Here is a 22,760-nt window from a genome sequence, read left to right on the forward strand (position 1 = left end):
TGCCCACTCCACACAGACACACACATACACACACACACACACCCAAAAAAACTCAGCTCAAAAGAGGAGAATTTCTGATGTTTAGATACAAATGAGCTTGGGCCAACACCAATGGGGCAAACAGCTCACACAATATGGGTAAAAGATACCAGATACAATCACAAACTAGAGCAGAAACTTCGCTCATAGGAGAAACTTACACAGAAAAACAGCAGGAAAAGAGTGAGGAATTTGGCAAAATGGACAGCGCCATCGCGTCCGGAACGGCCCAAAACCCCAGTCTACAATGTCAAAGTGCTCAAATCCGACCTCGGATGAGCAGTTTACGGCCAAAACAGGCTCCAAAATGAGCAAAAACACACCTGCGGCTGTTCCTCCTCTCTTCTCCACGTTTTTTCTGGTCTTCTCTCAGTTTTTTCAGTTCCCACACTTAGCTTTATTACTTGGGCACCCTTGGCCTTTTAGATGACCTCAAACGGACCCCGAACAGGCCAAAAACTGACCTCGCAGTGCATAGTTATCACCTTTTTGCATCATTCGCACACCTGGCACTCAGCTTTTTTCCAATAATGCACCTCACCATCACGTGAAGTGGCCCCAAAAAAAGGTCCTCATGATGACCTTTCTGCATAATTCTCACAAGCAAACACCCACGTTGTGTCTGTTCTCATCTGCGTGTAAATATTGACCTCGTTCGCCCTCCTGACGCCACTAGATGCCATCTGACGCACCTGCTAACCTCACGTCGTCGGCCCGCGGATAGCTTCCTCGAGAAGTTTTACGCGCTACCAACTCCTCCTTATTGTAGAAAAACACAATGGTACTAGTAATGATGAAAATCGATGCACTATGTACATGGTGTCCTACCTGTACACATGTGGGCCCCACGTAACCACCTGGCTAAGGAAAATGGGCAATTCTTCATTTGATGCACCATGCATGGGTATGTACATATGCGCAATCCCTTGCTCCAAAAAACTCCTGACATAATTTGCCCATCCCCTAGCCTGCTAGATCATTCATGATCAGCAGCAGCAAAGAGAGATATGAGACTCGCCGCATCACAGGTCTCCTCATCCCTCACAGACATCACTCGCTCTTCAAAAAACTCATCTTGCTCCACCATCATCAATCTAGCATGATACAATTTAAGACGCAATCCATTTACCCTTGACTTATGTAGAACACCATCCAGGTTAGCCAGCTGATATGTGCCATTTGGAAAACACTCTACTACCTTGAAAGGGCCTTCCCACTTAATTTGAAACTTCTTTTGGAAGGTGTTGTCCAGCTTACTGTTGTAGCGCAAAACCAAGTCATGTTGCTTGATACCCTTACTTTTGACCTTTTCATTTATCTTTGTCAAAGCCTTATCCTGCATCTGCCCATAATGCTCCAATGCGCTCATCCTATCCAACTGGACCTCTTGTAACTGCAAGAGCCTCTCTTTGAATGCATCACTAGGCGGCCCAAGCAACTTCTCTAACATCTTGACCGCAGGCAACTCTACCTCCACAGGCAATAGTGCTTCCTTTTCCATACACCAAATGAAATGGAGTAAACCCTGTACCTGTCTTCACCGAAGTACGGTAAGCCCATAATGCACTAGGCAATTCCAAATCCCAATTCTTTCCTTGGTGCTCTGTCACTTTCGAAAGAATCTGTACCAACTCACCATTGAATCTTTCATTTAAGCCATTACACTGCGGGTAATAAGGAGTGGTATGCTGGTGCCTAATCTTCATCTTTGCACATAAAAAATCTAGCAGTTTAGCTCTAAAGCCAGGCCCCTTATCTGAAAGTAACTCCAGTGGCACCCCAAACTTGCAACATATTTCATCATACACAAATTTTGCCACATCCTTTGCAGTGATCTGTTTTACTGCTATAGCCTCTGCCCATCTAGAGAGATAGTCCATTGCCGTCAAAATATAGCTTTTGCCCCTGCTTGTGATAGGTAACGGGCCTATTGCATCAATTCCCCACTTTTCAAACACATCAAACGCCATAATGGTTTTTCGTAGCTCTGGCTTCGACACTCTCTTCCCAAATGCTTGACACCTATTGCAAGACCTACACCAATGGTGAACATCCTTGTGCAAACTAGGCCATACATACCCCTCTTGCAAAATCTTATGCAAGGTGATCTTTAGAGCAAAATGGCCACCACATGCGCCTTCGTGATTCTCTTCCAACACTCTGTAAAGCTCCTCCCGCCAAGGTACACGTCTCAACACGAGATCAGCCCCTTTCATGTATAAGACATCACCAATCAATTTGTACCTGTATGCTCTACGCACAAAGCCATACTTCTTAGACTTCTGAATCTCCTTTGGAATGATTCCTGTTAGCAAAAACTCTTCTTCTTGAGCCAAACTTTCCCGGCCATGATAAAGAGGTAAAGTGGTCCTCAACACAAATAGCTCCCCAATCATGCCTTGAGCTGCTTCATGTGCCTCTCCATTTAGAGCACGTTCAATGTGTCTGATACTCCATGCTTCAAACTTTTTTAACAGGCCTTTAATTCTGAAGCACATTTCCTTCAATGAGGTGTTCTTGCTCTTCCACACACCCAACACTTGCTTCACCACTAACAAGGCATCACCTTTTATGCTCAACCTTCGAACCCCATGCTTCAAACAAATGTGTAATCCGGCTTCCAATGTAGCATATTCAGCCTCATTGTTACTATGAGCATCCAATTTGAACCCTCTCTTGCATACTAGCTTCCCCTCTGGATCATAAAGTGCTATACCCCCTGAAGCTGCATCATGGCTCTTTCTGTATGAACCATCAAAGAACAACACATGTGCATTGCTGATCTGTGGCACTTCTTCAACTACCTTTCTTACCACCTCTTCCTTAACAATAAGGGGATTCTCCTTGTAGGTCAACAAATCAGCTAGGGTAGCCCTTGTACTATCTTCCACTAGAAAAGAGAACTCAAACTCTTGCAGCTCAATTACCCATTTCTTCACCACATTTGACATGTTAATACCATTAATTAACTGTGGCAAAAAGGCATAACTCGTCAAGAAAACAAAAGGCCGTGGTAGCAAGTAATGACGAAATCGTCGACAAGCAAATATTACACTGGCCATCACTAGCTCTACTTCCGATAACTTTCTCTCCGCTACCAACTTCACTCGGCTTGCACAATACACTGGCCTCATATAATGGCTGCCCTTCCCCTTTTGCAATAGCATGGCTCCAATGGCATCATCCCCTACTGATGGATTTACATAAAAAACTTTCTCCCAATCAGGAGCCTGCATGGCTGACAACCCCCCTAACACCTCTTTCACCTCTTGAAACACTTCTTCACACTTGTCATCCCATTGCAATGGATCATGCTTTGCCACTTGCTGTAATGGATAAAGAAGCTGCGAAGACAATGGAATAAACCGTGCCATGTACTTCACTTTGTGTATAAAGGTTGCCAATTGCTTCGTACTCATAGGTGATGGAAGAAGAATAATAGACTTCACCTTATCTGGATCAGCCTCAATGCCATTTTCTGACACCATATGGCCCAATAGCTTCACCCTTGGTTGTGCTAGATGACATTTCTTTGGATTTAGTTGTCCTCCACATTCATCATATCTAGCGAATACCATCTGCAGCTTCTCATGGTGTTCAGCCCTACTGCTATAGACACAGAAGTCATCCATAAAAGCTTTAACACAACTACCAATGAATGGTTCCAACACCCAATTTGCTCTCTCTTGATAGAAGGAAGGTCCATTTGACAACCCAAATGGCAATACTGTGTAGCAATAGCAGCCCCATGGCGTAATGAAAGTTGTCTTTGTGCGGTCTTTAAGAGCAATCTTCAATTGAAAATAGCCTGAAAAACCATCACACACACTGTACCTCTCATAACCTGCCACTGAATCCAAGATCTGATCGATGAATGGAAGAGGATATGGGTTCTTCTTAGTGGCTGCGTTTAAGGGTTTAAAATCTACACAAATTCTCCACTTCCCATCCTTCTTTGGAATGACTACTACTGGACTCACCCATTCTGTGGTCTCCACTGGAACTATGAACCCTGCCTTCAATAACTTGTCCACCTCTACCCGCAAGGCTTCCATTTGCTCTTGACCCATCCTTCTTAGCCTTTGCCGTACTGGCTTAGCACCTTCTTTCAGCTCTATATGCATCTCTTCACCCTTGAACCCTCTGATCTCTTCATATGAAGTAATGAACAAATCAGGAAAACTAGCCAGCATATGCAAAAATATATCCTTCTCCATAGCTGAGAGGTCTCCACTAATCATTTGCGTCATTAATTCCTGCTTCTTTGACAACTCAACCTTGGTTTGCATCAGCCCTTCAATCACTTCATAAGGCCCTTCACTTTCATCTTCAACCTCATTCGCAAATGCGACTAAATCACACTCTTGGATTTCTTTATCCATCAAAAGAAATGCAACATCAGCATCCTCATCACTGCTGGTAGTGCTATCACTGTCCTCATCTGTCACCGTGGAAGAGTCTTCATCACTAGACTCATCCTCATCTTCATAAAGCTCCTCTAATCGTTTCCTTGTGTCCATATTATAAAGCTTCTTGGTACCTGTCTTTCCATAGAGGCTAATCGTACCATGTCGCCAATCTTGAACAGCTCCCACTGCACGTAACCATGGTCTGCCCAGTATAATAGGATATGCTCCCAACCCTGCTGGCATCACATGAAAATCAACCACTGCCTTTGCATCATATGCCTCCACTTCTAAGCTCTTTACAACACCCAAACATTTTACTTTTTGATGGTTTGCCAATCTGATCCGAAAACCTGACACCCCAGCCACTGTGAGACCCATCTTCTCAACACATGAGTGTGTTATGACGCATATTTGGGCTCCGCCATCCACATAACCTTGTCCCAAATTTTTCCTTTTATGCCACACATCTACTATTGGACAAATGTCTGGTAGCTCATCCATTGCCAACACCTTTACTGAACCTCTCTCTGGCTCTTTCTCCATTGGGTTAACCATCCTCTTCCACTGTCGCTTTAGTTTAGGAACCATTTCTATGAGCTGCCCAAAAGTAACATCTGCCTTCCTGCTCGTCAGATCCTCCTTCAAGTCATAGCTTAATTTCCCATCCCCTAGTGGAAAATCTGAAACATGAAACTTTCGACGAGCTCTCCTTTTCCTCTTGGCCTTGACATCCTTGCCTTCATGGCTCTTTCCTTTCTTCTTACTAGGACCTGAGGCACTTCTTCCTTCCTTATCCTCTGTGGTCCTCTTCCCAATAGGCATCACTAATGTATCCTCTAGCTTTGATGCCTTCTCCAAGGTGACTACACTTAGCACTTTTGTCTTTCCTTTTTCCTCCTGGGTCAGACCACTGGTTCCTTCGTCTCCCTTAATTTCGATGCCATAATCATTTGATCTAGTTAGCACCTGTCTTGGCAATGGATACATGTCTCCCCCCATCCTTGGTGGCTTATCACATTGCGGGCTGATGTGACCCAACTCTCCACAATTATAACATGTGGGCGTCTGCCTCCAAAACCTACTATTACTTTGTCCAGCACCATTCCTAGGTCTTTCTTCACCTCCTGGCTGATTTGCAAACCGCCCTCGACCTCGATTATTTCCCACTTGACCTAGCATGTTTAGGCTGAGATTCTTCATCAGATCAACCACTTGCCTCATGTCTTGCCTTAGGCCATCATCTTGCACTGCTGTAGTGACCACTGCTGGCATAACCTGAGTAGTAATAGGAACCACTGGTTCATGATGAACCCCTGACATACGACCTTGTAAAGAGTCCATAGGCTGAAATTCAGCTCTCATGGGCAAAGACTCCACCCCTAACTGGCTCATTTTTCTCAGCTTCCACTCTTTGTTCCTTGCTACCTCTAGTGCATCTTCATATGTCCTAGGCTTCTTTAGCTCTACTCTCCAACGTATATTCTCCCAAAGACCAGCCAAGAACCTATCCTTCTTCATCATGTCAGGCGGGGGTACCTGTGGTGCTAAAGCCTTGCACATTCGCTCCCATGCCAATGAAAACTTTCGTATGTACACATCTACTGGCTCACCTTACTTTTGTACCAAAGCCTGTACTTCTTGCCACACTTTGTCAGGATCTTCTATCTTCACAAACTCCACTTCCAATCCATGCCTTAGATTGTCCCAACTCAATCTTATAGGTGGATCAGCCATACGCAACTCCTCTTCAAATGCTTTGGACCAAGCTCGTGCATCACTCTTCAAACAAATTTGGAGAAGGCGTAACATTTGCGTAGGGTCATGAATCTGGTTACTAATGCAGGCAACCTCCATCTTTTCTAGAAAGTCCTCCACATCTTCATCACTTCTTCCATGAAACTCCGGATAAGAGAAAGCCATGGCTAGAGAACCCCTTCAAACACACGTGCAAGAACCCAAAACTTTTCACTACCCAATCCCCAGAAACTTCAATGGAGCTCAGCTTTAGATGAGAACAAACACATGCACATCAAATGAGTTTTCATAGTTGATCATCGGAATGACAACAGGCAAAGGACATTCCAGGATCTCTCTCAATCTTCTTGGCCCAAACATAAAGACTATGCGCTGCTGGAAAAAGATCTTCCTGGACACATGAACATTAATCTGAATTCTTTGAGTTAAATGAAAAGGAGTGAACTGAGGGCCATTTTGATCATCCATTAAAGCCAACCATGAAGCTCCCAAGAAGGCACACCTGACTCAACCTCTGATTTTGCCAAAATTTCAGCAGCATAACAGCATAAATGGCTCAAAATACCAAAAAACCAGCTATCATAACTTGGGAAAATTTCGACAGAGTTTCCCCAGAAGTAGAGCAGTAGGAACCCAAAATATAGACTGTCTATGTACGCATAAACTGTCAACAATAGAACCCAAGCATCAAGTAGGACTCACTAGTACATAGCCTATGGCGAGGTCACGAAAAGGGTGCTCCAGCTATCTGTATCACCGAAAGGATCTCCACATTTGAGAATCCCCCAGCTCAATAAAAACCTCACGCTATCGACCCTCACACGAAGGATAATGCAAATCGCATATAGTCAAGTCTCAGAAATGACTATCTTCCAGACCAAGTCTCAGAAATGGCTGGGACTGCCAAATACAACCAAGTATGGCTTCACAAATGCGTACAAGGGCAGTTTCCACAAGTAACGTACAATCCAGCAGACAATGTGCTCAAATAGGCGCCAAGTGATGCATTCCCACAACAACTGCAAGTGACATCACTGCTAGTATATCACTGTACTCCAGCTACCTGTAACATGTAACCTGTAACCTGTAACCTGTAACCTGTAACCTGCAACCTGCAACCTGTAATCCCGAAGCTCGCAGCGTGAAGCTCGAAGCAGAAGGTACTCGAAGAAGATCCTCCGTGGGGGCGCCAAAAGAATGTGAGCGGGATGAAAACACACACAGCGCCTCTATAACGACCCGACACACACTCTTGGGAAGATACACACACACACTATGGGGCACCACTCGGCTTACACAACACACCTGGCCGAGACAGGGAACACACCTCTGGAGTGAGAGGAGAGAGACTATCCACTTGCCCACTCCACACAGACACACACATACACACACACACACCCAAAAAAACTCAGCTCAAAAGAGGAGAATTTCTGATGTTTAGATACAAATGAGCTTGGGCCAACACCAATGGGGCAAACAGCTCACACAATATGGGTAAAAGATACCAGATACAATCACAAACTAGAGCAGAAACTTCGCTCATAGGAGAAACTTACACAGAAAAACAGCAGGAAAAGAGTGAGGAATTTGGCAAAATGGACACGCCATCGCGTCCGGAACGGCCCAAAACCCCAGTCTACAATGTCAAAGTGCTCAAATCCGACCTCGGATGAGCAGTTTACGGCCAAAACAGGTTCCAAAATGAGCAAAAACACACCTGCGGCTGTTCCTCCTCTCTTCTCCACGTTTTTTCTGGTCTTCTCTCAGTTTTTTCAGTTCCCACACTTAGCTTTATTACTTGGGCACCCTTGGCCTTTTAGATGACCTCAAACGGACCCCGAACAGGCCAAAACCTGACCTCGCAGTGCATAGTTATCACCTTTTTGCATCATTCGCACACCTGGCACTCAGCTTTTTTCCAATAATGCACCTCGCCATCACGTGAAGTGGCCCCAAAAAAAGGTCCTCATGATGACCTTTCTGCATAATTCTCACAAGCAAACACCCACGTTGTGTCTGTCCTCATCTGCGTGCAAATATTGACCTCGTTCGCCCTCCTGACGCCACTAGATGCCATCTGACGCACCTGCTAACCTCACGTCGTCGGCCCGCGGATAGCTTCCTCGAGAAGTTTTACGCGCTACCAACTCCTCCTTATTGTAGAAAAACACAATGGTACTAGTAATGATGAAAATCGATGCACTATGTACATGGTGTCCTACCTGTACACATGTGGGCCCCACGTAACCACCTGGCTAAGGAAAATGGGCAATTCTTCATTTGATGCACCATGCATGGGTATGTACATATGCGCAATCCCTTGCTCCAAAAAACTCCTGACAACGTGATCTAGGAGTCTACCCTCGGGTTTTGGCATGTTTGGAACGCGTTGGTCATATCAAAATTTTGAAATTCTGAGAGCTAAATTTTTTGCAGCAACCTGTTAGCAATCTCGACATATCAAACTTTTGCAGTTTGACTCCTACATTGTAAAGAGTGATGTGGTTTGCATCTTTGGCTATGTATGGCACAATGTAGTGCTATTTGAGAGAGAATTCACCTTGTTTTTGCGTATGGAAGTGATGCTTTGGGATGTTACTTTGGTTATGCGCTTTACGCTTGGTTATGTAGTGTGTCCTAGATTATATGCTTGTAGTAGATAGCAAATTGTGGAGCTGTTTTATGCATATGCGAGCATCAATTTTAATGCGATTGGTCATGGTTTTCATGATTGTGTAGCAGTCTAGTGATCTTCAACTTTTGTTGTCATTTTGGCGTTCACTTAGTGGTTGAGTGATTTCCCACTTCTGTTTATTTTGAACCATTACATGTGGAACAAGTCCACACAAAATCCTGATAGTCTATCCTCAAAATTTCTTGTAGCATGCCGAAGTATGTGAGTTTTGCCACCACAGGATCTGCATCAGAGGATCGTCGTCGACTAGATTGTTTGAATTTTTCCATGACTCCACAATCTTGTGTAGAATGCTTTTTGTCGATCCATTCTACCCAAAAATGTTGACCTTTACGTTGCCATGTACGACTTATACTTACAACCATTGCTCTTTACTTACTTGCAAGCTCACATGCACAAACAGCTTGTCTGTGAGCCGTTTGCACATGTGCACTTGCAAACAACTACATACCTAAACTCGTGTGAGCTACATGCAAACTACTACAAACATAATTATAAACCTAACTCTAAATTTAAACCATAATCCTCAAGGTAAACTTAAATATAGAAACTAAAAACCTTAAATACAAACCTAAGCTCTAATCACTGACTATCTTTAAATATTCCTGTATAATTCTCCAAAACCTTAAATATAGAGTTAAATATCTCTTAATGTGTATGTGTTTGTGTCTATGTGTGTGTATTTCTCTCTCTCTCTCTCTCTCTCTCTCTCTCTCTCTCTCTCTCTCTCAACCAAGCCTTGTCTTTGCTCGTCAGAACCTAGCTTTCATACTGTGCACGTCTCCTCTTGGTGAGGGCGGCTTGTGGGGGCCATAAATCCACAAGCCCTGTCCAATGCCCAAGCCTGACTCTATTGCAGTGCTCGTCATTGTACAAGGTTATTTTGGTCCAAGATCTGCTACAATTTGTACCCTGCTCCTCAGCATACAAGAGACTCTCTCTCTCTCTCTCTCTCTCTCTCTCTCTCTCTCTCTCTCTCTCTCTCTCTCTCTCTCTTAGAGTGTCGAAAATTGAGCCCCATCTCTGCTCGTTGAAAAACATTATTCTCTGTTATCCCGCTGACACAGAGCATGGGAATGCTTCCACTCCAAAAAAATCTAAATCAAAATAAGCCCTTGATCTCACGCACCTTCTGTAGCCTGATGTCGTCCTTTGGTACCCATGTTGCATGCAAGAGTTTTCTTGCGGTGGCAGCGGCACTAAGGAAGGACCCCGCTACCCGCCAAGAAGCACGAATCACAACCCTTGAGGCTCATATTCAAGAACTCATCGGGGAGAATAAAAGACTCAAAGAACGTTTACAAAAGCTTGAAGATGCGAAGGAATTAGAGAGCTAAGCTCTGCTTGAAAAAGAACATGTAGTCGAAGCCTCACTCATCGAAACTGTCATGGCAGTGGAGAAAGAATCGCATGAAGCAACACATAAGAAGATTGACACCAAGATAGAGGCAGCCCTACAAGAATTCCGGCTACAAGAATCTCTTGGCCTCAAGGTCAGGATTGGGGGGCTACACTTATCGTGGTGTACCGCGGAGGACACCCTTCAGGAAGAAATCACCAAGCTCAATGACATTCTTCAACCTATCTACATCAAGCCCAAAATTGTTGCTTGGATCAACGATACACATAGACATGTGCCACCTGAGCATTGCATACTCACTTTCAAGCAAAAAGATGAACGTATGAAGTTGCTATGTCAATCTTAACTTCTCAAGGAAAAAAAGATTTGGAATGTAGAAGAATTGACCATGAATCAACTCAAGAGTAAAGCAAGCAAGCTCAAGAAGATGCACGAAGCATGCAAGCAAGGAAAATGGGCAGTCTACCAAGGTGGCAAAGCGATCATCTAGGAATTTCAAAATCCCAAACCGGCTCTCCCCTCAGCCGACCCTTAGGTTTTTGTTCTCTCTTTTTCCCTACTCTACCCTCTTGATGGACACTCACTCCTTAACTGATATGTATCAGCCGACACTGAGAAGAAATTGTTGTAATGTTGTGTTTTTGTTCCCATGGGTCATATATGACCTCCGTGGATGATAATTCAATCTCTCTCTCTCTCTCTCTCTCTCTCTCTCATACTAAAGATATATTAGTTGAAAGAGCCATTGAGCTTGAGAGAGCTAGATGTCTACAACATCAATCGACGCTCCATTAAAGAATTAAGACTACTCTAGCGCGATATGGGAGATGCCCATTACGTCTATTTACAAAGGTGGACATTGACGAAGCTCTTCACCGACCGATGCACTACTTTTTTAGACAACACCCAATGTTGGAAATTGATGATGATGATGATGATTTTAAACTTCCACTTTACTTCACTTTTATGTTTGTACCTAGACATTAGATTAGATCCACAAGGAGTTTATCGGATTGGTCTCATAAGTCATTTTGGCATTTTGAAGAGGTTAAATATATCATTTCATTTCATTTCTTTATCTCTCTCTCTCTCTCTCTCAATGTGTGTGTGTGTGTGTGTGTTCTTTGTTTATGCATGTGTGTGTACATTCTCGCTTCTCTCTCTCTCTCTCTCTCTCTCACACACACACACACACACACACACAATGTGTGTGTGTGTATGTCACACACATGCACACACACACATAGACACACACACACACACATTGTGTGTGTGTGTGTGTGTGTATGAGAGAGAGAGAGAGAGAGAGAGAGAGAGAGAGAGAGAGATAAAGAATGAGGGGAAGGGAACATAAGAGAGAGGAGAGGGAGGGAGCATGCCTGGCTCTCCCTCCTTTGCTCGTGTGTGTGTGTGTGTGTGTGTGTGAGAGAGAGAGAGAGAGAGAGAGAGAGAGAGAGAGAGAGAGAGAGAGAGAGGGAATGGAACATGAGAGAGAGGAGAGGGAGGGAGCATACCTGGCTCTCCCTCCTCTCCTCGTGTGTGTGTGTGTGTGTGTGTGTGTGGAGAGAGAGAGAGGGGGGGGGGGGGGTAGGTATACCTATTGTGTAGAGAGCGTTGAAACTTAGATCTACAGATATGAGTTTCTGGTACCCTCAAATTATTTTTACAAGGTTTGGCGTTGCTATGAGCATCGCTATAAGAGTCTCTACGAGCGTCGCTATAGGCGTCTCTATAGTCTTTGTTATATAGAGACGTCGAGATTTTTCCATTTGAGCGTCGCACTACGAGCGTCGCTACATTGAAGGACCTCTTGTAGAGGATACAGAATAAAGAAGGATTTCAAATAATGTTTCTCTTGGACAAGGATTCCACACAAGTTATACAAAGATTTGGCTACCAGTCAACCACAAGCCAACTGCAACTACACCATACCTGCATGAAGATCTCAAGAGCTCAACAAGACCTACAACTCAACAAAGGAGATACAAAGGTCATCAAGAGATTTGGACTCCTAAGTCTTCCAATGCTCCTAGTCAAAATCCAGATGCTAACAGCCAACAGAGGCCTACAACAACATCGACTCCTATCAACAGGCCCAATTGGAGGATCAAACAGATAATGGAGTCTTCACAGTCAAAGAAGGATAACCCAACCAACACGAATGCAGATTCAAAGATGATAAAACATGTATGTCAAAAGAAACCTTCAATGCCAACTTGGTCCTTTACTAATCCTCTTTTTGAGGATTCAAGCTAAATTTTACTTGAAGAAATGTTTGTAGTAAGCACAAGAATGTGAAAAGTCAAGTCGCCAGGTGCAAAAAACACTCTTTGGCATAGTTAGAGTCGGCTGATGAGCCATAAAATGAGCAAAGCATTAGTCCCAAACCTTCAAGTCATATTAAAATTTGTGCTAAGAGTCGTAGTTATTAGGCTTACGCTCAAGCTGGAAGAGTTGAGCATATCTAAAGTCATGTTACTCATGCTGGATGAGATGAGCATAAGAGTTGAAGTCTATAAACTTACAATTGGTGGAGTGTTGTAGAGTCCAACACTCACACACAGTGCACAGTAAGATGAGAGCACATATCCTTAACAATGAAAACCATTCTTAAATGGGTGCTAGCTTGCAAAGCCATGTCATATGCTTTTATAGCTACACCATCTTTATGAAGAACCCCTCAAAATCTTTCTTGCACAGCGTATTGTTTTCCATGCATTTTTGTGTATGCATAAATAGGATGTCCCACCATTAGACATATGCATTAGACGCTCTTTTTTGCTTCCACCTATGCACCTTGAGTGGAGAAGGACAAGAAAACAATAAATAGGATGTCCCACCATTAGACATATGCATTAGACGCTCTTTTTTGCTTCCACCTATCCACCTTGAGTGGACATATGCATTAATTAGACACTCTTTTTTGCTTCCACCTATGCACCTTGAGTGGACAACGACAAGAAAACCAATGTTCCATCATGCTGCCCTCTCATATTTGCTACCTTTTTAATTCCATATCTATCAGCAAATAATCCCTTGAGTACTTTATTAATATTTCAATTGCTCGTAAGTACTCCAATAATGCGCTTATCCCAAAGGCACTTTTTTCCCACTCGGTTTTTTCCTTTTGGTCATCCAAGTATTATACCCTAAATTAGAACCTCATCATTCTACTTCCGTGGTATATATTTCTCATAAATAAACAGTAGCCTCATCATTATGCTATTACAACAGACAAATGCAACATCAAATCACATTAGACTATTCAGACCAATGAAGATATTGCAACAAATTGAACCTCATCAACAAATTCAATGACAAATGAAGACAATAAACCCATCAACAACCAATCAAAACCTTCCACAGCCTCCACGGACACTTTTCAACAGTGCCCGAGGACGGACACTAAAATTGAAAGGGGGGAATGTTAACTGATTCAGAAGATGCTAAAGGCCCAAGCCTTACGGATGCACATCAAGGATGAATACAGAGAAGTAGTAAAGATTGGAGTTACATATTTTCCACGTTTTCCCAAAATGGTCATGTATTGTAAATTCCTGATTTATTTCAAGCCATTGTAATATTTTTAATGTGTTACGGGCTCAATAGGAGTTCCAAACTGTAAAGAATAAGTCAGTTAGTGTGCCTAAGTTGCAGATTCAGTAAGTGGTGGAGCCCTAAAGGCCTTGGAGCCCGAACATTGCATATTTTTACCCTAGGTACGTAAGGCAGTGTGGAAAAGAAATTAGGGTCAACTTTCATTTGTTGAGAGCACTCTTTGGTGAGAGCTCTTGAGGTGTGTGGCTATGGAGTCCTTGAGCTTCTCCTTGCTCATGTGACATGATTAACACTAATCAATGCTTAATTCTCTTTCACTATGCCTCTCTCATGCTTCTTGTGGTTGCTAATGATGCTTTGATTAGCTAGAACATAACTAATTAGTGGTTAATCCCTCTCTAATCTTGTGTGATTGACCTCTGTTGCTTGTGTGTGCATGTAGGTTTTATTAGAGTGTGGTGCTTGATAGATCTATGTGTGTGTGCTTGCAATTAGTGTGTTGCATGATAGGATTAGTGTTGTGTGCATATTGCAATCGTTAGTGTGTGATTGGGTTGATTGGAGGTGAAGAGAAATGGATGTGGAGATTGCCCTTCGTTAGTGTGTGTGATTGGGTTGATTGGAGGTGAAGAGAAATGGATGTGGAGATTGCCCTTCATTGTGGCTTATCTCCTCCATAGGCCGAGAAGCTACCTCATAGAGTTACCATTTGTGTTGCCATGATTAGCTCACTAATTGTGTGAGTGTTTCCATGTCCTAGCCAGGTAGCTCATCCCTCCGGATTGATAATTTTGTTGTTCATTGGAGCTATTGCAACGATGGGACCCCCAACAACATTTCATAGATCATGGTGCTATGATCCTAGAGATTATACAGAGTGAGCTCTTTCATGCATTTCAGGATGCCCACCCTAAGATTAGCATTGGTCAACGCTAGTTCGAGGCCTGCAAGCCTTGGAATGTACGATTTATGCACAAGAGGGAGACATGTTGTTGTTGATACCATATGCAGTTCCAGATTATGTATGGTGTGTTCCGCGCTCTTTCAGGGCATACTAGATAGGTCCCACAATAGGGCCACGAGACTTCATCCAATCTTTGTTGTGTGAGCATGTAGACGGGGCCTCCTACCATCATATGTTGTGTGTGGAGGGCAAGTGTGCCCAATGTGGGGATCTTGCATGACTTAAACCTATCCTAGATGATGGTGATGCGGGTGCAACAATACATGGCAGCAATATGACTACCAGACATACACAGGTCTTCAAGGTGGCACATCTCATAGGTTGCAGCTCACATCTCATACTACACCACGTCCCTACTTCATGCAGGCTTTTAGGTCTTCTGTATATCCATATGTGCAACATGCGCATCATGCAAAGTGGCAGCATCGTCAGTTTCATGCTTGTCTTGCCGCCTTCCCCATTGGCATTGTTGTCTTTGCCATGGATTTTGCAGAGAACTACACCTTTGCCCGACAGTAGGAGATGCAGTCCGAATATTACTTCTTTGAGCAGATAGAGATGATAATAATTTGATAACTTTAGATTTTCTTTGCATTTTTAGCCACATGATGTATTTGCACTGTTTCATTTACTCTAACCTTTTTAAATGCTCTTGAAGGTGGTAATCCTCGTCCATATATCTTATTGGTAGGAAGAGGCGGCAAGTGATGGAGTGGAGAGCTTTGAGGACTCACGAGTCACTCATACGTAAGCACCATTTCTACATTAGTGATGATCGCTCCCATAGTGTACAATTTGTACAACATTGTTTCCAGCAGCATGATCATTTCCTTCGTGAGAGCCACATCTCATTCTCTTGTCACTTTATTTGGTTGGATGGTTGTGGTATGCAATTCAAAAGTGCACGTTAGTTCTTTTGGTTGTACAGATGGCACCATAGTAGGGGCATACCTTGCATTTGGAGCTTCTTTGAGTCAGGACATGGAAAGGGAGAGCATGACGGTGCAGGTGCTTGTGTAAAGTGCTCTCTATGGCGATACTAAAGCTTTGACGCGACACTGACCGATTTAGAAATGCTAGACAGGTTGTGGAGTGGAGCTCACATCACATGGCACATGACTCATCTTCAGGTAGTGGATGCTCACTGAGGAGGTTCTTTTGGTGTGTGGATAGCCAAGATATTGATCTCACTAGCTGGGACTGTGACACTGTAGCAGGTATGCACCAGCTGCACATCATTCAAAGCACTGTAGCAAGGGATCCCACTATCTTTACTAGGCACCACTCATGCTTCTGTGATGCTTGCGTACATGATGAGTAGGTAGATTGCACCATGACAGAGTGGGCTAATAGGTGGACACTACAACCTCTTTCACCATCATAGGGTATGATCACATCGAGTAGCTCCATTGATAGCGAGACCACACAATTGTCAAATGATGTTGATAGTATCAAAGATTACTTGGCAGAGGGAGATGATTTTGTAGTTATTGTCGAGGAGGGAAATGCAAAGGGAGTTGACTATTATACTCTTAGGTGTACCAAGGCAAAGTTTGTGCTTCAGGAATCCACCATGGATGATTATGGTGAGGCATACGATGCTCACATTATGGGTATCTCAAGGTACTATTTTTTAGTAGGTTCATGGACGTGGGTACTACATCCATTTTGTACAGTATGAGTGGATGAATGTGGCCATACACTACTCCCATCTTGTCGTTGCTGTGAAGCTAAGGCTAGAGAGGATTATCCGCAAGAAGAAAGGGAGCACCCCTCGCTGGAATTTGGGTACGAATGAGCATGAGAACATCATGGAGATAGTCCGCAACAGAGCAGGAGTTGGAAACCTTGCAGATGATAGTGGAGCTGCTTCTGGAGATGATAGTTGTGATGATGAGTGCTAGAGATGACCCCTACATTCATAATATTTACCATTCCACATTTTGGCCCTTTTGGTCATTTCTATTTTTGTATACTCTGGTTCATCGATATTCTATATTATGGTGTTGCACTTTCATCTGATGTTCATTTTTGAAATTACCATTCATAGTTTGTTATTTTGGTTTACCATCGATCTACTTTTATTAAAGTGTCACGGTCTTACGTTGCCGTCTTGATTGTCATTAGCGGGACGAATGTCAATTCATTGTAAGACGCTCTACATGATCGAGATGATTGCGATGCCATGAAACTTTGGAAGGGTGGGGATTTGTGTGCTTTTTCCACCCTACAAAGTTTTGTGGCCATCCACTCTCCTCCCATTGGTCTAGGGTGGAACACTCACCAATTCTTCCACTTTGTGCTCGCCAAGTGCCCAATGGTGAGAAAACTGGCTATTGGGTTACCCTAGACCATCGAGACTGATTGCGATGGCCATGAAAATTTGCAGGGATTAGTGTGATTTCCCCACCCTTGTAGAATATCACAATCATCCTCTCACGTCTCGTCGGTCTAGCGTTGCATACTCGCCAATTTTTCCACTTTGGCCTCGTTGAGGGCCCAATGGAAAAAAATTGATGATTGTGCTGTTGTAACCGTCGAGACGGATTGCGATGGCCATGAAACTTTGCAAGGGTGTGGATTAGTGTGCTTTCCCCACCTTTGCATAGTTTCATGGCCATCGGCTCCTGTCATCCGTCTAGGTGGCACACTTGCCAATTTTTTTGCTTTGGCCTTGCCAAGGGCCCAATGGTCAAAAAATTCGTGATTGTGTCACTGTAGACAGTCGAGACAGATTGCAAGGGCCATGGAACTTTGCAGGGGTAGGGATTAGTGTGCTTTCCCCACCCCTGTAGAGTTTTATGGTCATCCGCTTTCATCTCGTCGGTCTAGGGTGGCATAATTACCAATTTTTCCGCTTTGGCCTCACCAACGATCCAATGGTCAAAAAATGGTGATTATGCCGTCGTAGCCTATCGAGATGGATTACGATGTCCATGAAACTTTACAGGGTGGGGATTAGTGTGTTTTCCCCACCCCTATAGTTTCATGGTTTATCCGCTCTTGTATTATCGGTCTAGGGTGGCACACTCACCAATTTTTTCGCTTTGGCCTTGGGTAGGGCCCAATGCTAAAAAACTGGCGATTGTGCCATCGTAGACCATCGAGACGGATTGCAATGGTCATAAAACTTTACAGGGATGGGGATTTGTGTAATTTCTTGCCCCTCCAGAGTTTCATGGCCATCTATCTCGTCTCATCGGTCTAGGGTGGCACAATCACCAATTTTTCCGCTTTGGCCTCGTGCTAAGGGCCCAATGGTAAAAAAACTGGCATTGTGCCACCGTAGACCGTCGAGACGGATTGCAATGACCATGAAACTTTGCAAAGGTGGATATTTGTGTGCTTTTTGCACCCTTGTAGAGTTTCCTGGCCATCTGCTCCTGTATCGTAGGTCTAAGGTGGCACAATCGCCATTTTTCCGCTTTGGACTTGCCAAGGGCCCAATGATAAAAAAAAATGGGGATTGTGCCACTGTAGACCATTGAGACGGATTGCGATGCCCATCAAACTTTGCAAGGATAGGGATTAGTGTGCTTTCCCTACTCTTGAAAATTTTCATGGCCATCCACTCCCGTCTCATCGGTCTAGGGTGGCACACTCAATAATTTTCTCGCTTTGGCCTTGCTAAGGGCCCAATAATTAAAAACTGGTGATAGTGCCGCCTTAAACCGTTAAGACGGATTGCCATGGCCATGAATATTTTTAGGGGTAGGGATTAGTGTACTTTTCCCACTACAGAGTTTCATGGTCATCCAATCCTGTCTCGTCGATTACAATTGCCAATTTTTTCGCTTTGGCCTCGCCAAGGGCCCAATGGTCAAAAAATGGCACTTGGTGGCACCACAAACTGTTGAGACAGATTGGGATAGTTGCACGGTTATCCACTCTTGTCTCATTGGTGTAGGGTGGTAAACTCACTAATTTTTCTTCTTTGGCCTCCCTAAGGGCCCAATGGTCAAAAAACTCGCGATTGTGCCGTTGTAGACCATCGAGACAGATTGCGATGGCCATGAAACTTTGCAGATGTGGGGATTTTGTGCTTTTCTTGCCCTATAGAATTTCATGGCCATCTGATCTTGTCGCGTTGGTCTAAGGTAGCACAATCCCAAATATTTTGCTTTGGACTCGCCAGGGGACCAATGGTCAAAAAACTGGCGATTGTGCCGCCGTAGACCGTTGAGACGGATTGCGATGCCCATGAAACTTTGCAGAGATGGGGATATGTGTTTTTTTACCACCCCTGTAGAGTTTCATGGCCATTTTCTCCCATCTCGTTGGTTTAGGGTGGCACAATCGCCAAGTTTTGCGCTTTGGCCTCACCAAGGGCTCAATAGTCAAACAATTGGCGATTGTGCCGTCGTAGACCATCACGACGGATTGTGATGTCCATGAAAATATGCAGAGGGAAGGTTTTGTGTGCTTTCCCCACCCTTGCAGAGTTTCATGGCCATCCACTCCAGTCTCGTCGGTCTAGGGGGGCACAATTGCCAATTTTTTCGCTTTGGCCTTGCTAAGGGCCCAATGCTCAAAAAATTGGCGATTGTGCCATCGTAGATCGTCGAGATGGATTGCGATCCACATGAAACTTTGCAAAGATGGGTATTTGTGTGCTTTCACCACCTTATAGAGTTTCATGGCCATCCGCTTCCATCTCGTCGGCCTAGGGTGGTACAATCACCTGTTTTTTCACTTTGGCCTCGCTAAGGGCCCAATGGTTAAAAAACTGGCGATTGTGCCACCGAAGGCCGTTGAGACGGATTGCGATGACCAAAAAATTTGTAGGGGTGGGTAATAATGTGATATCCTTACCCTTGCAAAGTTCCATGGCCATCCGCTCCCGTCTCATTGGTCTAGGATGGCATAATCGTCAATTTTTCCGCTTTGGCCTCGGTAAAGGCCCAATGTTCAAAAAACTAGCGATTGTGCCACCATAGATCGTCTAAACGGATTCCAATGCCCATGATACTTTGCAAAGGTGGGGATTTGTGTGCTTTCCCCACCCTTGTAGAGTTTCATGGACATCCGATCCCGTCTCGTCGATCTAGGGTGGCATAATTGCTAATTTTTGTGCTTTGGCCTCACCCACGACACAATGTTCAAAAAAATGGAGATTGTGCCAACGTAGACTGTCGAGATGGATTGTGATACCCATGAAAATTTGCAAAGGTGGAGATCTATGTGCTTTCCCCACCCCTATAGAGTTTCATGGAAATCCCCTCTCGTCTCGTCTCGGTCAAGGGTGGCACACTTGCCAATTTTTCTGCTTTGGCCTCATTAAGGACCCAGTGGTCAAAAAAACTAGCAATTGTGTCACTGTAGATGGTTGAGACTAATTGTGATGTCCATGAAACTTTGAAGAGGGAATGATTTGTGCTTTCTCCACGTGTGTAGAGTTTCATGGCCATCCGATTCTGTCTTGTCGGTCTAGGCTGGCACAATCACCAATTTTTTCGCTTTGACCTCGCTAAGGGCCCAATGGCCAAAAAACTGGTGATTGTGGCACTGAAGACCGTCAAGAAGGATTGTGATGGCCATTAAACTTTGCAAGGGCAAGGATTAGTGTTCTTTCCCCGACCCTGCAAAGTTTCATGGCCATCCTCTCCCGTTTCGTTGGTCATGGCACAATCGCCAATTTTTTCTCTTTGGCCTCGCCAAGGGTCCAATGGTAAAAAGAATATTGGTGATTGTGCCACCCTAGACTGCCAATACGGATTGCGATGCCCATGAAACTTTGCAGGGCTGGGGATTAGTGTGATTTCTACACCTTGTAGAGTTTCATGGCCATCTGCTCCCATCTCGTCGATTTAGGGTGCCACACTCGGGATTAGAACTAATGAACCGCATAAACTAGAACACGACTACTATAATCATAAGGACACATTTTGTAAAGGTAAAACTGCATAAAGCAAAACATTGTAATTACACTCATAAGGAGACATCAAACGAGGATGTGTCACCATTGAGGATCGTACCAAGTTGTGGTACAATTGAACACCCAAAACTATAACGAGATGATTATAATAAAAAAGACATAGTTTACAAAAGCTTGATACAAATGGAATGCAATAAGTAAACATGGCAATTACGCTCAATGAGACACATTGTAAAAAGGTTTGATACAAGTGAACCGTAAAATTAAAACATGGCAATTACATTAAGGACATATTGTACAAATGACAAAAATTAAAACATGGTGACTTGAACAAGACGACTATAATCATAATCACCATTGAGGATAAAGTTTTGGTACAAATCAACATTGTAAAAAAGTGTGGTACAAGTGAACTGGGACATCTGTAACGTGAATGCATAGAGATTCTTATGGAATGTCATTTCTCCAGCATAGGGTTCTACACACTTGTAGAAGATATATTGATCCTTGTTTGTGAATCTATATATGCTCTCATGAGTGTAACCTATTAGAACTCTCATGGCTTTGTTGGTTTTGATGAATGTCACATTTGATTTTTTGATCAAAGAATGCTCCTCTAGATATTCTCCCAATCCCCCTATTGTTGGAATTGTAGCATTTTTCATGTCTCTCAGTGGATTAGAAAACCCTAGTGGTGGATGATTTGTCATGTTTAAGGCTCATTCAAAACTCAAAAGATAGTCCTTGGCAAGTCCACTTTGGCTTAGTGCGACTTATCCCCTTTTTGCTCCTGGTCAAGTCTCTCAAAATTTAGGCCTTTGTGGATTTTCGTTCTTCGGAAACTCATCTTGGGGTACCCTAAAAGTTTTGGATTTAGGTCCGATTGCTTGCAAGATTTCTTCATGGCTTTACCTGACTCAATTTGGAGTGGTCTATCAAAAGTTAGAGAAATTTAATGAACTGTACTTGAAACAACACTCAAGACAGCCTTAAGACCAGAACACATGAACTTTGGCTTGTATCTTGGTCTCTGAAAGGTATTTTTAGCTCAAACTTGAGATTTGGATTTTCTCAAGTATGTCTACAAGATCACCAAGTGAGATACCCCCACTATGCTAAGGTATATGGATCAGGATCCATGTTCCCTTGTCCAATTTTTTTCTTGAAATTTCGACTGTGGTCATATGCAGGCTATGTACCAATTTTCATCAAATTTCGAGGTTGAGGTACATGGATCGTGCTCCATGTTCAGCCACATTTGGACTTGATCTTTTGGCAGTTTGTTGCACTCTATGTCCACCAACTAAATCTCAAATCTTTTTGATTTGGACTTGTTTTGACAGGTCAAATGTCCAATATAAGGTATGCAGTGCAGTTTTCAGTCTGTCACCTATTTTTCTCCCTTTTGACCCAAATTTGCTCAATTTTTTTCACAACTAGTCTTGGAGATATGTTTGCTTGTGTATGCACTATTGATTTGGAAAGTTTTATGTCAAGCTGTCACTATGGGTACATGGATTGCGATCCATGTTTGGATCCCAAATTAACTTTTTTGGGTACTATCAAAATCAACATGAATAACAGATTTCATTTTTTTTTGAAATGAAACTCTGGATTGAAAATAAGCTCAATTTTGGCACTTGCTCAGAGTACTTAGTAGTTTTGGCTTTTGACTTGGTTTTGATATCCAAATTCAATTTTGAAAAGACTAGTAGACTCCCAGTGATATTCTCAAGCTATGGTGCAAGTTTGGTCTCAGTCTGTGGTGAAAGAGGAACATGGATCATGATCCATGTACCTCTGTGTCAGATAGTAATGAAACTTGACTGTCAGCTTGCCCTTGGTCCACTGATCCTTGTTATATGGTTTTTGTGTGATTTGGACTTCTTTTAGGTCAAGCAAAAGTCAATTCACAGGTCTATTTTTGGCACTTTTGACCCAATTTTTGGACTTTTTTGACAATTCTTCTTTGGAGACTTTTGTTCACAATGGTCTCTGCTATAGGCTGGAAAATTTTCTGTCCAAAACTTTCTTAGTGGTACATGGATCGCAATTCATGTTCCATCACTTTTGGACTTGATCTTTGGTGTGTTGATAACTTGTGA

General features: G+C 43.4%; 1 protein-coding gene across 1 annotated transcript; it reads left to right on the plus strand.

The window, feature by feature from the left end:
- Positions 1-16,167: 16,167 nt before the first annotated feature.
- Positions 16,168-16,684, plus strand: LOC147444132 (uncharacterized). Its single transcript, XM_086528073.1, has 2 exons — positions 16,168-16,335; positions 16,421-16,684. Exons 1-2 carry the CDS (start codon positions 16,168-16,170, stop codon positions 16,682-16,684), a joined length of 432 nt encoding a protein of 143 aa, XP_086384199.1.
- The last annotated feature ends 6,076 nt before the right edge of the window (positions 16,685-22,760 follow it).

Source organism: Adiantum capillus-veneris, chromosome 13 (assembly GCF_014529385.1).
Source record: "Adiantum capillus-veneris isolate H3 chromosome 13, ASM1452938v2, whole genome shotgun sequence".
Taxonomy (NCBI): Eukaryota; Viridiplantae; Streptophyta; class Polypodiopsida; order Polypodiales; family Pteridaceae; genus Adiantum; species Adiantum capillus-veneris.

Bases quoted from the DNA above. Each gene is read 5' to 3' on its own strand.
- LOC147444132 (XM_086528073.1), top strand. From the start codon at position 16,168: ATGATCACATCGAGTAGCTCCATTGATAGCGAGACCACACAATTGTCA. The intron at 16,336-16,420 runs GTGCTTCAGGAA...ATTTTTTAGTAG, and splicing joins GGTGTACCAAGGCAAAGTTT to GTTCATGGACGTGGGTACTA.